A 16,666-nucleotide genomic window follows, 5' to 3' on the forward strand; every position below is an offset into this window, starting at 1 on the left:
AAAGGAGTGTTCTTTTCCTTTCTTAAGATCTACGACTCTTGAAAAAGAAGTTCCTGTCATCTTTATCCACCCTTTAAACACTGGATTATTCCGGATAAAAATTCAAGGAGCCACTGGAAAATTTAACATGGTCATCCCTCTTGTGGATGGGATGATTGTCAGCAGACGAGCCCTTGGTAAGGTCTTCATATATGGCTGAAGAGTTAAGGTTTCTCTCACTTATTTACTGAAACATTTTGTATGAGCCAAGAAGAAGTGGAAATAAGGAAATGGTGATATTACTTAATAGATCCCTTATGTAGAAAATGCTGTGGTTCTTGTAAATAGGAAGCGTGTTCTGTCATGTTTTAACTGTGCTTAATCTCCTTAAGTACAAGTAGAGCTACAGTTCGTAAACTGTCAGTCCTGGGAAATGCAGAGAGCTGTTTTATAATCCGGGGCAGGAAATGGGGTGTCAGACCAGATTTTTGCTTTTCTTCCCCCCTTGTCATTATGTAGTTGTTCTAGCAGTTTTGTCTCAGTGGAGTTTTGTCTCTCCAGGGATGGGGAGTTTCCCAAACGGAATGAAGTAAGTTTGACTTTGCAGAAGGTAGTTCACTTGAATACTGATAGTTCACCAGATGGCTGGTTATTCATGCTGATTTTAATACCCTCTGTTTTCAAGGTTTTCTGGTGAGGCAGACTGTAATTAATATTTGTAGAAGAAAGAGACTGGAGAGTGACTCCTACAGCCCACCACACGTCCGCCGGAAACAGAAAATCACTGACATTGTCAACAAGTACCGGAACAAGCAGTTGGAGCCAGAGTTTTATACTTCGCTTTTCCAGGAGGTTGGACTCAAGAACTGCACTTCTTAGACACTCTCTGTCTAGGACTGTGGAACTCCAGTTTGGGGCTATGATACCAGAGCAAAACCATTTGATAGGTGATCACTGTAAAAAGAAAAATCACTCCCCAAGAGCTTACTGTTTAATCACCAGAATAGAAGAAACACATTATAAACCCATTTGTTAGAAGACTTCCGGCTTTCTAGTGAAATGGGCACCCAGACACAATCATATTCCTCCTGGTAATGATGATATACATTTTAGCCATAAACTTTCTTTTAAAAGTGACAATTTTAGTTAAACATAAGCCTTTTGCGGAGAAGGGCTTTATGCATCTCAGTTAAACACGTGCATTGGTAGTATCAAATTTGCCAATTAGAAGTTGAAGATAGTTTTATACTTCGCTTTTTAGGAGGTTGTGTTCAGAATTAAAATCTGTCTCAGAATCTTCCAGGACATTTAAAGACTCATGTTGATGATAGCATGGAGGAGAAGGAAAGAAATCTCAGCTTTCTGCTCACTCGTAAGTCCATTTGTCGTCCAGATGTCCCAACTGACAGAAACGAGCGTAAATGTGTTTGTTTAGATAAGAAGCCTGACATTAAAATATTTCATGTTTCCTCTCCACATTTCACAAAGTTATCGTCCTCATTACTGCACAGGTCTGTCTGAAGGCCGCAGTTTCTGGGCAGCCTAGGAGCAGATCTAAAATGGAGGCATGGCCCTGTCCCTTAACGGGGACACAGGTGGCATTTGTGGGGTTAAGAGTTGTAAGACAGCAGTGATGCCTCCACTCTCTCCACTGTTGTGCGACTTGGGGCAAAATGACAGGCTAAGCATTCGTGATCCTTTGGTAATTCCTTGGTTCAGTTTTGAGAAATGTAAATTCGTAGCAAGGGTGGAAAATTACTTGGTTTCATCCATTGTCTCTTATTTCAGGACCAAGCAGGAAACTGCAGTAGTTTATGAAGGATTCTAATTTGGGGTTCAGGAAATAGCCTCTCAACTCTACTAATTCAGATCTCTCCCAGAGAGCTGCTGGATTTCATCATAATTGACAAACATTAGTGACCACCCCCTCAGGTGGCCGCTGTTAGAAATGGCTGTTGTTGTCATATTTTCCGGACTTCTGCCAACTGAAGGCACAACAAATCCCTGCCCGGGTTTTGGAAATACTTCTGTTACCTCGCTGCTACTTTTCTGCCAGGGATAAATGTTTTGAGGTGGCCAGACCCAGAACATCCTTCCAAGGATTCCTGTTACAGAGCTAGAGTGTGCACTGCTCATTTCTCCTATTCCTCTGTGCTTTCTTCTTTATTAAGATTATCTTATGTTAAGAAAGTAAGTGACACGTGAAGTCCAAAGAGGAGTGATCACAGCTGTGTTAGGGGCGGCTTCCCACTTGAACTCTGGTGTCAGTAGACTCTACAGGTCAGGGCTGTAGCGGTGTGTTTGGCGTGACGTTTGGGGAGTTACTCAAATGGTGGGGGATAGCGGAGGGCCTAATTCCCGGTGATAGTTCTGTTCCAAAAGTATGTATTTTGTCATCTGTGAGCAAGAAATGTGGGTGTCCTAGCAGCTCTTGGTTTTAAGTTTGCTGCACCTTTTTCTTCATGTTTGTTTTAAGCTCAGGTAAAGGTTACCTCCTTCTATGACTCCAGTTTCCATTCAGGATATTATATTATTGAAGAACTGATTTTCTTTTTAATCTGGGCAATAAATCAATGTTTCCAGATGGTAGCATGGTGGGGGGGGGGGGGGGGGTTGTATGATTAAGATGAATAAACTCTACCCTAAAAATGTTTTATTAACTCAGCAGATATAAGGTGAGGTTTAACAACTTCCATGGAAATTCCAGATTAGCATTTCAAGGGAAAAATGGGCCCTTTTCCTAGTGGACATGAACAAAGAAGGCTTAAATTGATATGCAACTTGTAACATTCCAGAGGTTAAAAATAACTGATTGTAGGTGTGCTTCCTTGGTGTGATTCTTCAGATAAAACTCCTGCCTTTAGCATAGTTTCACTGTCAGCAAAACACACGGTGACGTGTGTGCTGGGGTAGGCTGCCTGATCCTTCAGTTTGCTCTAGTTTCTGGCAACTCTTTGTAATTCTCATGGCTTTGGTAAGTGAATAACTGTGTGGAATGCGGTTTGTAGTCTGGAAGACTTTGTGATCGATCTCTCCCAGGGAAGGAGGGATAGTTTCAGAGCTGTGCAGCCCCCGGAGGCATGAAACCCCATTGTGTACAGCACAAACAAAACATAGAGTACATATACCTCGTGAGGTGCTCTTTCCTTCTGCTCAAGATAACATTTACCTAAAAAAAGGGAGTGTGGTCAGAACCCTTGGAACCTTCCACTAGTATGGTTTTGAGTTCATGGCGACTAAGTTCACCCAACTGCCTTTGTTAAAAATCACTTTGAGTTGAATGATGCCAGAGGAGCAGGTCCAGTCCCTAGTAATAACCTTGAGTAGTCCACTTGGTAAAGTTGCCCGCATGTATTCATAACCTTCGAAGGGAAGCCAGGACCACTTTGGTCTGTGGCTTAAACAGTGTAGTTGCTGCATTGACAGGTGTTGGGGGGGGGGGAGGGGTGAGCGTGCCATTTGGTGACAAGGACAGCATTAATTACCCAAGGGACAGAGACACGTAGCCCCTCATAGTACTTTTTCCCATTAGGGAGATGGGGGCTTTCCCCCTCTTTTCTGGTTGAGAGCACTGATGACAGGAGGCTTTGCCTTTTCTTGTTCAGCCAACTCCTGCTTTTGTCCTGTGCTTCCCCCTAAGACCTCCTCCCACCTAGCCTTGGCCTTGTGAAAGGAATAGCTGCGTGGTGGGTTGCCCTACCACGTACACCCATGCTCCTTGTTGCCCTCCATTTCCAGGCCCTCGATTTCAGGGCAGCCCATTCTCCTCTGGACTCACTTAAAATACAAAAAAAAAAAAAAAACCAACCCCACATCTTTGGCCAGTAATGTCAGTTGTCCATGGGTTGCGTGTATGAAGCCTTTATAAATGGTTACTTTCTACATGCTCTGGGGAAGCATTTATCAGACTCTGCACAGTGATTTTGAGAGAGACGGAGTCTTCGAGAGTATTTCTGTTGGAAGGTGGAGCTTTACCCAAAGTGGGAATCAGCCTTGCTCAAAGCTAGATGGTAGACGGGACACTCCTAGCAGTGGTTCTCCATTCAGCATTTTTAAACCCATTCAGGTTATATCGTCCTAAAAAGAATTGGTTTCTGTGTTTACATGAAACAGTAGGTTGAATTTCGATGATCTGTTTTAAGGATTTTCATGACAGCCTCTTTTCCTGAGACGGAGAGATTGGAGGTAATCCACCCGCTAAATGTGGAATCTAACTGTGGGTTCTCGGTAGCTGAAGAAGCCATGTACTGTATAGTGTGTTTCTCAGAGTATCAGCTCACATTCTTCAGATGCTTTTCTTTTTTTAATGGTGAGGGAAAAGGTGTGATTTGGGATTCCACAGTGCCTTGCATATAGTAGGCGCCCAATAATTATTTGTTGAAGCAAACCAAGTTTCCCAAGTCCTTGCCTCTTGCAGTGACCAAGAACATCTTTCTCCTCTGAAGGGCTTGGCAGTTGTGGCTAAAAAATAAGCAGTATCATTATTTGCTTGAAATCATATATACGATTTGTATGAATTTCTGTATGTTGCCAAGACATGATCTTTTTCTTATTGTATTTTCTGTAAATATTTCTGGCACTGAACTGTAAAGTAAAGGCAAAATGTAAATACGAAGGTGTACCCGTGTCCCCTCGCCTCCTGTGTTTTCTCTTCGTCAGTTAGGGAAGAAGGCCCAGAGGCTTGTTTGTATTTATGCCGATCCTTTGTCCAGAAGAAACCCATGGAATATTGAATGTAATACATTTAGTCAATTAAATTTTAAGGAGATTCTTATCTAATAATGTTTTGTGTGCCTTTGGTTACAGGCTGAAGTTTGACTCCTGCAGTGGGTGTTTCTAATTTACTGTTTCCAGGGCGTGCGTGCTCTGCTTTGGCTGACCGTCGTGATTTAGATCTGTGCGTTTTTACTCTGGTTTTGTAGAAGTGTCACAGAATACTCAAAATTAGATTAAGTCTTTAAAAAATTTTTAGTTGGATTATAATTCACATACCGTCTTAGTTTCAGGGCATACCATAATGAGTCGCTATTTTTACACACTATGAATCGATCACCTCGATGGGTGTAGTTACTCTCTGTCACTGTACAGAGTTACCACAGAGCTCGTGCAGCGGAAGCCCGGCCAACAGAAGCGCCACCATACAGGGGCTGGTGTTCACCGAGGGCCCGGCCGGCTGTGTTGTAGGAACACGGATATGCCGGCCATGTCCTCTGCCGAAGATCTGGGCTCTGCCAGGGCTAGCAGTCGGGAAAGGGGAGAGACGCAGAGGAAGTCACCCCCCACCCCCTGCCGTCACCTGCTGTCCCTGTGAGGAGGGTTGATTACAGAGGGTTCCATGCAGTCCGATTAGCACCTTCCCGCCTAGCTCTGTGTGGGGGGTTGTACCACTTGAAGAACCAGTGATGAGAATGGTTAGGGTGTACCGCCTCCGCCATGAGCCGCCCTTCCAGCCTGGCACTGACTCGACTGGACGTGAATGTGACCGCCCCCCCCCCCCCCCCCCCGCCGAACTGTTCCTGGAAGCCAGGGCTGGGAGCTGCCTCCCCTGCAGTTGTGTGTCCGTGCTTGCTCTGCCCTCAGGACTCCGGCTGGTTCTTGATGGCCAGGGAAGTGTCTCCTTGGGCTGATGGCACAGTGGTCCTATTTTGGGCTCTGGCAAGAAAACGTGCTGCTGCTCAGCCCTTTGTGACCCCAGTCCCTTCAGGACCCAGTGCCAAGAGATCCCCCCCCCCCCACCCCCAACCTCAACCCAGACCACTCCTGGTCTTGGCCTCTGGACTCTGAGTGGCACAGCCTGCCAAGGCACTGTTTTTCTTAGACACACATTCTAATGCCATCCACCCAGGCCTCCCCCTCTGGGGACTCCAGTCATCCCGACACTGGGCTAAAACGGTCTCTCAACCACTGGCTTCCGAGCTCCAGCTCTCCCGTCCCCTGCCCTGCCTTGCCACCCGTTCCCTATTTTTCTGTGGCTGGCTCCGCTTGCCTTTCTCCCTGAGCTGGTGTCTTCCTTCATCTTAAGGGCATCCTTCCACCCCGTATCTCCCCCAGGTCTACCACCCACTTCTCGCATCTGCTCTCCCAACCTGGAACTGGGTCAGCCTGACCTTCCAACCCGTGCTCCGTGAGTTGCTGTGATGCCAAAATCTGGGCCGCATCAGACTGGTTGCTCCTGAACGTGTTGCGTCCTGGGCCTCACCTGGAGTCTCTGACTCAGAGCAAGGGGAGCGTAGGAATTGGTGTGTTTCACAGGCACTTGCCCGCAGTAACTGGGGCAGCTGGCCCAGGATCCTCTTGGACAGGGCAATGCTTGTGCCTCCCTCCCCTCCACAGGCAGCAGCCATTCTGCCTGTGAACTTCCCATACATGTCAGGCACCCCGTCTGGCCAGTCTCGCTCCAGTGCCAGGATTTGGGGCCCTGGAGGTCCAGAGCCTCCTTCCTGCCACAGGGCTTTGCACAGGGAGGTGTACGAACTACTTCCCGAATGAATGAATGACAGAAGAGGTGGGAAGAGAGAAGAATGACTTTTGAGAGTCATCTGTGCTCCTGGGACACAAAGGAGCAAGGCCGACGCCTTAGAAGCCCCTCACTGAAAACTCTAAATGAGAGGTGCAGAAGCTTCTAGATTAGTCATTTATTGAGGACCTATTGTGTGTTAGAATGTTTTTAAATGGCAGCCCAGTGACCCAGGCTGGCTCAGCAGACTTGTTTGGTTTAGCCAACCGTGTTTTAAATGCTTGATGCAACATTTTTAAGTTGGGAGAGTTCGCATAAAAATGCAGGTTTGGGGGGCTTTCTTGGAATAGATGTGGCAATACTGGACCTGCCTTTCCCACACAGCACTTAACTGCCTGAAGCTGTGACAGCTGTCTGCTTTAGATGCACCTCGTTCTACCCAGTCTGCCACCCCCTCCCACCCCCCCACTGCCAGCAGGTGCAGATGTGGGCACCTGTAGCCCGGATGACAGGGCCTGGGATCTGGCTGGCTCCTGAAGGAACCTGTGACCTCAAAATACATGAACACCCACCCGAGGGCGATGCTCATCCCATCGTTTATTCTGATTTTTAGCAGCTTGGTGAGATGAGAATTGTTTCCATCTTCTAAGAGGATGCAAGGAGGTGTCCCATGAATCCCTAGGATCTCAGCAGGAATTCAAACCCAAGTCGGCCTGCCTGGAAGCCTGGGCTTTTGTTCTTAGCCAGACTGTCTCCACTGCCACTGACTGCCAAGCTCTCCTTGTGTCTGAAGGACGTTGTGACTTCCTTGTTACGTCACCCACTCAGTCACAGTTGGGATGAGAGCAGAGTGTGGCCCGGCCCCCCAGGTCCCCAGGGCAGCCCTGCCAGCCTGGCACAGGCAGGCCCGGCTTAGCCACACGCGCACCATGAAGTACCCGCTGGTGCCACTGGTGGACGACCTCACGTTTTCTTTCCTGGTGTTTTGGCTCTGCCTGCCCGTGGGCTTGCTCTTGGTCTTGCTGATCGATCGTCTGGCTACGCTTCTTACTTAGCCAAGGTGAGCTGCTCTGCAGGGGCCCTAATCCTGGAGCCTGGTAGGGGGTCCTGAAGCAACGGCAGAGACCAGTTTCCTTCTTGTGCTTTAACTGCTGGGCTGGCTGAGACGAGCAGTCGCCTGTAGGGGAAAAGGATTAATCAAGTAGTTTAGTTTCTTGACCTAGAGGCCAAGAGTGAGTCCCCAAGTTCGGAAGCAGTATGTGCGTGTGCACACCTGTGTCCCCTCAGGGCCACTGCTAGCACAGAAGGTCTTTGGTACAAATCAAAAATAGGTGGCCCCTATGGGCAGATGAAGTAGGGAAAGGGGCCCTCTCCTGTGGGTATAGCCAGGGCACAAGGCTGGGGGAAGACTTCAGCCCCTGCTGCTCCCTCAGCTGGGTGCTTTTGTGCAGTAAACAACTTAGACGATGGGACATGGCAGCCCTAAGCCTTTATTAGGTGCCCAGGGACCACTCACACTGCTTTCTGCCCGGACTGTACCTCAGGGAGGATCTGGATTCTCTGGGACGCCAGATCACGGAGGCTGACACTTTGCCCTGAGCTCAGTATGTCACCAAGAGGAACAGAAGGCGGGGTGAAGCTGGCCATGAGGGAAGTTGGGGGCCAGTGGCAGGGGTCACCCTCTGCTCCTCAGGTGTCCTGGCTCCCTGGGCACTCCCTTCTCCAGGGGGCCTCTTCCTAGGGAACTCTTGCCCTCCCACCTCCTGCTCCAGAGTTCCATGACCTTTGGCCCGCTGAGGAGGGAGGGTACTGATAGGCTGCCAGCTCTGGTCAGATGGCATTGAGACAGGGGAAGCAGTTCACCCCCAAACCCTCCCCAGGAGCTCAGATGTGGGGTGCTGGTAATGGTGTAATTATTGGGAGTTCCTGGCAAGAGCTTCCAGAAAATGTCTATTTAAAGTACATTCTCATATTCCCAGGACGGACCGCAGCCCTCCCTGAGGGACGAAACGTCAGGCAGCGGGCTGGTGGCTGGTGGGAGTCAGAGCACTTGTCTGTGTGGCTAGAAATGCCGTCTCTCTGGAGTCGAGGAAACGTGGGCTCAGATTTTTAGCCTTGCCCCTGAATAGTTCATCATAATTGCTAACCTTTTCTCTACCCTGTGCAAAGGCTTGTGGTAAACACTGATGTGCATAATTTCATTTAATCCTCAGAATAACCCTGCGAAGTAATCCTTATCGTACAATTGAGGAAACCGAGGCTTGGGGAGAGAAGCAACGTGCCCAGGTCACACACCTGTGAAGTACTTACGAGTGCCGGTTATCTGGCGTCACCTCCTGCCTCTGCTGCCTACCAGCTCTGTGACTTGGGGCAAGTCCTCTCTCAGCCTTGGGTTCCTCATCGACAGAATGGAGATAATAAGGGCCCCTTCCATTTGGGGCTGCGGAGAGAGCATGTCGAGGGTAGGGCATCCAGTACATGTACACACGTGGCACATAGTAGGTGCTTATAGGCTGAGAAATTATCCAGTCAGTGTTTGCTTTTCGTCATGGTAGGAGGACGTATAGGCATGGCTTTGGATGGCTCCTCCGAGGAGACACCTTACCTAAGGTCTAGGGCACTAATCTCCAGCACTCCATTCTCCTTGAAGGCCCTGCTCTAAAACCATCCACAGCCTTCCCTGTCCTCAGACTTTCTCCGACATCTCACACGGCCCCTTGCAATAAGGCCTTTGGTCATTTGCAATGAGCGGAATGTGGGGCGAGCAGTCTTCCCTCAGGGTCCCAGTCTTCTTGGAACTCTTAGAGTTACTGCGTCGGTCCTGTCCTTGTGCCAGGGTCTGGGCCTGCCAAGAATTGAGGGACCTGTTCTCAGGACACCCTGGCCTGTGCTCTTCTATTCTGCTGTGGATCTTGTTATTGGAACTCGTTTGGCCTGGCATCCAGTGTGAAAAGCAGACAGGACTGGCTCTGATTCCTCCTTCCCACCCCCATCCGGCCTGGCTCAGCAGGGCAGTGCCAGGGCCCAGAAGGCAGACGGTTTGAGCAGGGAGTGCCACGTGGCCCATGAGGACGTGCCTTCTCAAGTAGACAGGGGAGCAAGGGGAGGAGAAGGGAACCGCCTGGCAAGATGGCCTTTGAGGCGAGAAAAGGTGGTGGGTGGCTGAGCCCTGCAGAAGCTGGCCAGTGGGGACAACACTAATCCTGGACCATGACATTAAGAGAGAGGGTGAAGCCACATGGTGCCCCTCAAGCGGAAGGTGCTCTGCTGAGGACGTTTCCTTTGTCATTGGAAAGGAATTTGCAGAAGGAAGAAGAGAAACCTCCAAAGAGATGGATTTAAGGCCGAAATGCGCCTTTCGAGGGTCCTGCCCACCCTCGTGATGGTCCTCGGAGCGAGGTGTTAAATCCAAAGCTACCTTTGAATTCCCTGACCTCAAACAAGTGCACCTGCTGGAACTGCGGAGGGCTCTCTTCAGCCTCCTTTACTTTTCTGCAACCAGTGAAACATCTTACAAGTACAGTAAGAGAAGGAATCTCCCCCATCTCCTCTCCTTTCTCCTTGACCTCACCTTCTCGAGACAAGCCGTGTTCACAAGCGCATGCTCCTATTTAATAACACACGTAGGTTTTCCAAAAAATTGGAGAGGGGGCAGGATTGTTAGCTTGGTTTTCAGAAAAAGGGAGGAGATCCTCCTATATACATTTCTCTGAAACTTGCTTGTAATGTATCATAGACCTCCTGCAAGTCGAAAGCTACAGATTTCATGCAATTGTTTTAACAGCTTCTGACTTGCTGTTGGATAGACGGGCCAGCTCTTTATGCGGTGCAATGTGCTACACTTCAGTCAACCAGATCTCTCATGATGGACGGACACACACACACACACACACACACACACACACACAGTTTCCAGGGTGTTTTATTGCTTGTGCATGCTTCACCACAAAACAGTGCTGCAGTGGAAATCATTGCATGTATACACTCAGATATATGTTAATAAATGGACTGGTGGACAAATGGATGGATGGGTCATTGTTGGATTTGTGTCTCCTCAGTGCCGTTCTTGGACCACACCCAATACAGGTAGGTCGTTTGCTTGCCTCTAGGGCCCTTCCCTATTTATTAGGTAGATCTAGCCACCTTCTGAGTCATAGACAACTTTTTTGGTCCCTGGTCACCTACAAGGTCCTGAAGTCTTCCTGAGATCTCTGGGCTGTCCCATATGTCATGATTCGGCCTTGGCCCCTTGGTCTCGGGGATGCCCAGACCTGGCAGGGGGCTCCTTTTGGGTCAGGGGTAGGAGATAGGATGTAACCACCCAAGAGGCCTTGTCTTGTACCTCCACAGATTCAGAGGAAGACGACTCAGATTTATGCTTTGAGTGGGAGCCCTGGAGCAAAGGCCCAGCCCAGTTTTGCTGGGAGGGGACACTGTATAGCCAAGAGGAGGAGGAACCCTGCTGGTGAGCCTTTTCAGCCAGGTGAGACCTTTCTGGGGGCAGGTAGGGGGAGCCTCAGGTCCTACCCAAAGCCTAGGGCAGCTGCTGTGTTGGAGATCTGTTCCCTCCACCACACTGGAGAGCTGATTTTCTCCTCCATGTTGGGGAACCCTCTGCGTCATTCTCTTGGAGACCTGTTTTTGCCATGTTGGAGGACCAGCCTCTTCTGCCATGAAGAGTTCCTTTACAAAGATCCCCTACCCTTTACCTGCGTGACCTCACCCCCCACCACCCTCCTTAGGGTCTTTGCACTGGCTATTTCCTCTGCCTGGAACTCTTTCCCCCACATCCACTTGGTGCACTCCCTCATCTCTGAGGTTGAGCTCAAATGTCCCCCTTACTCCACTCTAGATTGTCTTCTGTGATAGCACTGATCACCTTCTGACCTGCTCAATAATTGATGCATCCAAATCCAGAGCACTCCCGGCCACACCTGACACACAATGGGGAATCACTAGATACTTGTAGAAGGAATGACTCGACAGTGATGATGATGATGATGGCTGATACTCAGTGGATGCCTTCATAGCTACCAGGGCCTTTGCCAAGCATTTCCCTTTCACAAGCTCATTAACGAAATCCTATGAGGAGGATATTATTCTTGCCTCCGTTTTGCAAATGACCCTAATCGGCAGTGGAGTTGAGCGATTTGCCTGAAGTACCAGGGCTCTGGCACCTGGAAGCCCGGAAAGGTCTCATCCATTCCAGTGGAGTTCAATGCCATCCCCGTGCCAACGATGCCGACACTCTCACCTTCCTTCTCAGCTCTATTAGCTGCTTGACACATTTTCCTGGCTAGAATGGGAGTCTTGATTCCCTTGGCTACCCAACAAAGCAAAACACAGCACCCGCTCTTCTTCCAGCTCCTCTCCATCTCCATGAACAGCCAGCGCCTCCATGGATTGGTCTCATTCCTTGAGCCGTAAATGCAGGGGCCAGCTTTTACACCTTCTTTTCTTTTCAGCCCATATCCAGTCCATCAGTAAGTCCTAGACTCTGTCTCTCACACATCCACTTCTCTCCGTTCCCACAGCCACGTGGCCTACCCTATTCCCAAATCAGCTGATGCAACCTGTCACGAATCCACAACGTAGGTCACAATGTGGAGCCCCTGGCTGTCTGAGTAGAGAACGGAGGTGGGGTGAGAAGCAGCGACCCTTGCTTAACCTCCGTTACGCCGATTCTTAGCTTTTGTGGGTCATGACCTTGACAGTTGAGCGTGCTTTCCCTGGAAACACACACACACACACACACACACACACACACACACACACACACGTGCATGCACTCGAGTTTTGTGTTCAGGGCCAGCTTCACGGGTGGTAACTTGTGTAGTCCCATGAAGTCCCATGTTCAGAAGAGCCTCGTGCTTGGTTTAATGTTCTGCTGGTACTTGTCTTAAAATTCTTAATTTTTGAATGAGGGTCCCCACAGGTTCATTTTTTAGTGGGCCCACAAATAATGTAGCCTGACCTGTTTGTGTATAATTAGTGGGGTAAGAAAAGGAGATTTTTTTTTTTTTTTGGACTCTGCTCAAGAATCCATTTATATAGAGCCCACCCCATTGTGTATCTGTTGTTCTCTCTCACTCTTTCGTTCCATTGTCGTCCCTAGAGCCAACCTTCCATGTTTCTCCAGCCTGGTTTTCCTGGAGTCAGCAGGGTGGTGGCAGTGGCCAAGGTGGATGGGAGAGACCCACCGGGGAGGGAAGAAGACTGCCAAGGGAGGCTCTTCCCTGGGATCCCCGACTCATCTCCTCCATCAGTGGACACACAAAAGCCTCCAAAGGACCCTGCTCTTCCCCCACTACAGACAACCTCCCAGGGTCCCCGGGGAGGAGCCCGAGTCTGTGAAGGTGGTATAAGCAGGCACAAGGGGAGAAGTTGGCCAATTGAATTTAGAGGAAATCCTAGGACAGGGCTGGGCCAGAAGGTGTAGGTCCGTGTTAAAGAAACAAGGAAGGTTCCTGTGCTCAGGAGACCCCCTAACAAACCTGCTGGGCCTGGCCAAATCCATTCACTTAACAACCCGTGGGGCCTGGGCCTAACCCCTGGCACTGACTTAAACTGTCCTTGATCATCTTCGGGACTCCCTGACTCTCTCCCATCTGGTCAAGGGACTGGGGGAATCTTGCTTTCAACTTCCTTTCTCTAATTTCAAACTCACTCCTTGATTCGCCTTTAGGTTGATTTTAATAACAATTCGTTTTATGAATATCTATAGAGTATTTACCATATGCCTGGTTATGATAAAAAAAAAAAATAGCTCACGTTTTAACAAGCACTCACTGTGTACCAGGTGCTTTTCTGTGTATTTATAACAGAGTTTTTAACCCTCACAACAATTCTATGAGGTCGGGTGTTTGGTTATCCCTATTTCACAGATGGGGAAAATGAGGCAAGAGTGGCTTTGGGGGCTGGGGGGCTCGGTGTTCTGTGGTTCGAAGAAATCCCCTGACTTCAAACCCTCACTGGCTGCCCAGGGGCAGCAGAGTTGGTGGGAGAAGGAGACAGGCCCTCCAGGTGTCCCCTCCTCTGCCCCCACACATCCCACCAGTCACCACAAGGCTCTTGAACTACCCAGACGAGAGACAATGGAGCCTGAATTATTATCTCGTCTAGATGGTCTCACCAGTTCTGCTTTTTCTGCTCTGTCAGAAGGATCCATCCAAAGCACAAATTGCAGCAAGCCTTTCCCCCTGCTTAAAGCCCTCTATGGCTCCCTATTGTCCTAGGGCTAAAGTCTGAGTTCCTTATGTGGTGTAGAGAGCTGCCCTTGGAGAGCTGAGCCCCACTGAATTTGCGGGACAAGGTTTCTGTTCTTAGCAACAAGGCTTCAGTAAATACCCTTGAACTCTTGTCTCCATATGCAAGTGTGCTTCTATCTAGAGGATAAATTCCAGGAGGGGAGATTACTGAATTTAAGATCGATCACATTTTGCAGGTTTTACTGACTGGCCCCACCATATGGTAGCACCGAGGGTGTGCATTAAAGTGCCTGTTTCCCCCAGGCCTTAGCCCTACTGTCCATGTAGGGCCACACACACACACACACACACACTCTCTCTCTCTCTTTTATATATTCTCTCCCAGCCCCGTAACGCCCCCCACCCCCACGCACATAGCTCTTCTTCCACTCGTGCTCTGTTCTAGCCGAGGAGATTCTGGCAACCCATGTTTTCCTGGGAGCTTCCCTGACTTTGAATAACACTTTTGGTAACAAACGTCCCCTGTGGCTGAAGCTTCTCTCAGGCTCTGTCCGGCATTTTCCCCAGCTGCTGCTCCGTGGGGTCCTGTGAACTGCTTCGTCGCCTCTGCTCCCAGCGCTGCCGGGGGAGCCGGGGTTCAGCCTCTGTGCTGACAGAGGAACCAGGCAAGTCACCGAGCCCCACCGTCCTGCCCCCGGCCACTCCAGAGGAACCAGAGGATCCTCCTGGGGGCAGCGCAGCCCTTGAGGGACAGTGAGCAGCTGCCCAGCACAGCAGGGAGGACATCTGGTCACGGTCTTGGGAGCATCTGGAGCAGAAGGTGGGGGAGACAGTTCCTTGGGGCCCCTGGCAGCTAAGCAGGGATCGTGGTAGCTGGTGGGGGGCTGTGGGAAGATACCTTCCCTGCTCTGGGTAGGAGGCTGAGACCCCGGGCCCCTGAGGGTATGGAGGCCCCCTTTTTAGTATTTTGTTCTATAAGGCAGATTGTGTGTGTGTGTGTGTGTGTGTGTGTGTGTGTGTGTGTGTGTGTGTGTCTGTCTGTCTGTGGTAAACATACCCCGTGATCCTCTAATAATAGGCTCCCCGAGAGATGCCCACCTCTAAACAGAAGCTCTGGAACCCTGAGTGCGTGTCCTTCCCTCGTCTGTCTCCGAGGCCAGTCCTCTCTGTCGTAGTTGCCTGTGGCCTGCCACCGCAGAGTATCACAACCTGGGTGGCTGAGAACGACAGACATTTGTGGTTTCACAGTCTGGAGGCAAGGAGTCCCGAAGGTGCTGGCGGGGCATGCTCCCTCTGAGCCTTCGGGAAGAATCCTTTTCCTGCCTCTTCCAGCTCCTGGCAGCTCCAGATGTACCCTGGCCTGTGGCCGCCTTACTCGTCTCTGCCTCCCTGTTCACATGGCCTTTCTCCCTGTGTGTCTTCACATCCGCTTCCCTCTGCGTGTGTCTGTCTCTGTGTCCAAAGTTCCCCTTTTTATAAGGACACCCGTTCACTGGTGAGGGCTCACCCTAACGACTGCGTTTTTTTAACTTGATTACCTCCGTCGAGACCCTATGTCCAAAAAAGGCCATATTCTGAGATCCGGGGGGTTAGGACTTCCATGCATATTTTTAACGGGACACCACAATCCCTAACACCCTCTTCTGTGAGAATTGAATCTGGTCACGCATGTAAAGCTCTGGGCACGATGCCCGGCTGGCACTTGGTAAACACTCCTGAAATTGCTGCCGAAAGAAAAAAGCTAAGCACCTGGAAATAAGGTGCTTGGTGTACATCGTGTGCCAGGTACATTTTGGGTCCTTGACACGTATGGTCCCACTGAATCTTCACAACGACCCCTTGAGACAGGCAAGACTTCTCATTTAAATGATGAGGAAGCGGGGCGCCTGGGTGGCTCCATTGGTTAAACGTCCGACTTCGGCTCAGGTCATGATCTCGCGGTCCGTGGGTTCGAGCCCCGCGTCGGGCTCTGTGCTGCCAGCTCGGAGCCTGGAGCCTGTTTCAGATTCTGTGTCTCCCTCTCTCTCTGACCCTCCCCCGTTCATGCTCTGTCTCTCTCTGTCTCAAAAATAAATAAACGTTAAATAAATAAATGATGAGGAAGCTGTGACTCAGAGAAGTTAAGGCACTTGTCTGAAGTCAAACAGCCCAAGTGGCAGAGCTGAGGATCAACCCCAGGCCTGTGTGGCTCCACCTGTCACGCTGGGTAGGACGCCTGTGTGGAGGGGAGTGGGAGATGCTCAGAGCAGGGAGAAAAACAAGGAGGGAATTCTGAGCACAGAGCCCACAACCCTGGGAAACTTCCTGGATCTGAGGGGCATGGAACGCCTCTCAATAATAGTGAGTGGGTGGGCTGGATCACAGGCTCCCCTGGAGAGGTGCTGGCAGGTGCCAGGATCTGAGTCATTCCACTGTGGCCTAACATGCCTGCCCAGTACTCCAGGCCTGGGACCAGGCCCAACTGGGGCTGAAGACGTTGCCTGGAGTGTAGACGCATTTCACCCTATTCTGAGTACATGCGGCTCCCCGGGAAGCTGAGGGGTGATACTTCCTTTAAGAAACTTGAAAGTGCAGTTTACTCAAGATTCAGGATACTCTCTCTTCCTCTTGCATTCTTTCCAGGGGTTCCCTACACCTAAGCAAAGTGAAAGCAAATTAGGTTTTCTGTTCTAAACTTCTGAACCAGAAGTTCATTTACTTAGATACTAACTTGTTTACTCATTCAAACATTTATTTATTCCTTCACTCATTTGGTTTTCCACCCATTCACCTAATGGCTCACTGGTTTATTCATGCTCTCACACATTCATATACACAGCTATCCATTCATCATCTATCCTTCCATCCATCCATCCATCCATCCATCCATCCATCCATCCATCATCCGTCCATCATCTATCCTTCCATCCATCCATCATCCATCCATCATCTATCCTTCCATCCATCCATCCATCCATCATCTATCCTTCCATCCATCTTTCCATCCACCCATGCAACACTTATTAAACACCTACTATGTTTT

At 49.7% G+C, this 16,666-nt stretch overlaps 2 protein-coding genes across 8 annotated transcripts in view; both read left to right on the top strand.

The window, feature by feature from the left end:
• The window catches only part of RALGAPB (Ral GTPase activating protein non-catalytic subunit beta), an 89,082-nt gene extending 84,355 nt beyond the window's left edge, over positions 1-4,727 (top strand). For all 7 annotated transcript variants that reach the window (XM_060617455.3, XM_081795347.1, XM_060617463.3 and 4 more), the window contains 2 exons: positions 28-176; positions 665-4,727. In XM_060617455.3, coding sequence (XP_060473438.1) covers positions 28-176; positions 665-858 — 343 coding nt within the window. In that variant the 3' untranslated portion in view covers positions 859-4,727. The remainder of the gene's footprint in view (positions 1-27; positions 177-664) is intronic.
• A 111-nt stretch (positions 4,728-4,838) lies between these two features.
• Positions 4,839-16,596, top strand: ADIG (adipogenin). The gene is given in 3 exon segments (XM_060617506.3): positions 4,839-7,458; positions 7,460-7,496; positions 10,787-16,596. Coding segments are annotated over 3 exon segments (339 nt in total). The 5' UTR covers positions 4,839-7,275; the 3' UTR covers positions 10,906-16,596.
• The last annotated feature ends 70 nt before the right edge of the window (positions 16,597-16,666 follow it).

This window comes from Panthera onca, chromosome A3, assembly GCF_046562875.1.
Source record: "Panthera onca isolate mPanOnc1 chromosome A3, mPanOnc1 haplotype 2, whole genome shotgun sequence".
NCBI lineage: Eukaryota > Metazoa > Chordata > Mammalia > Carnivora > Felidae > Panthera > Panthera onca.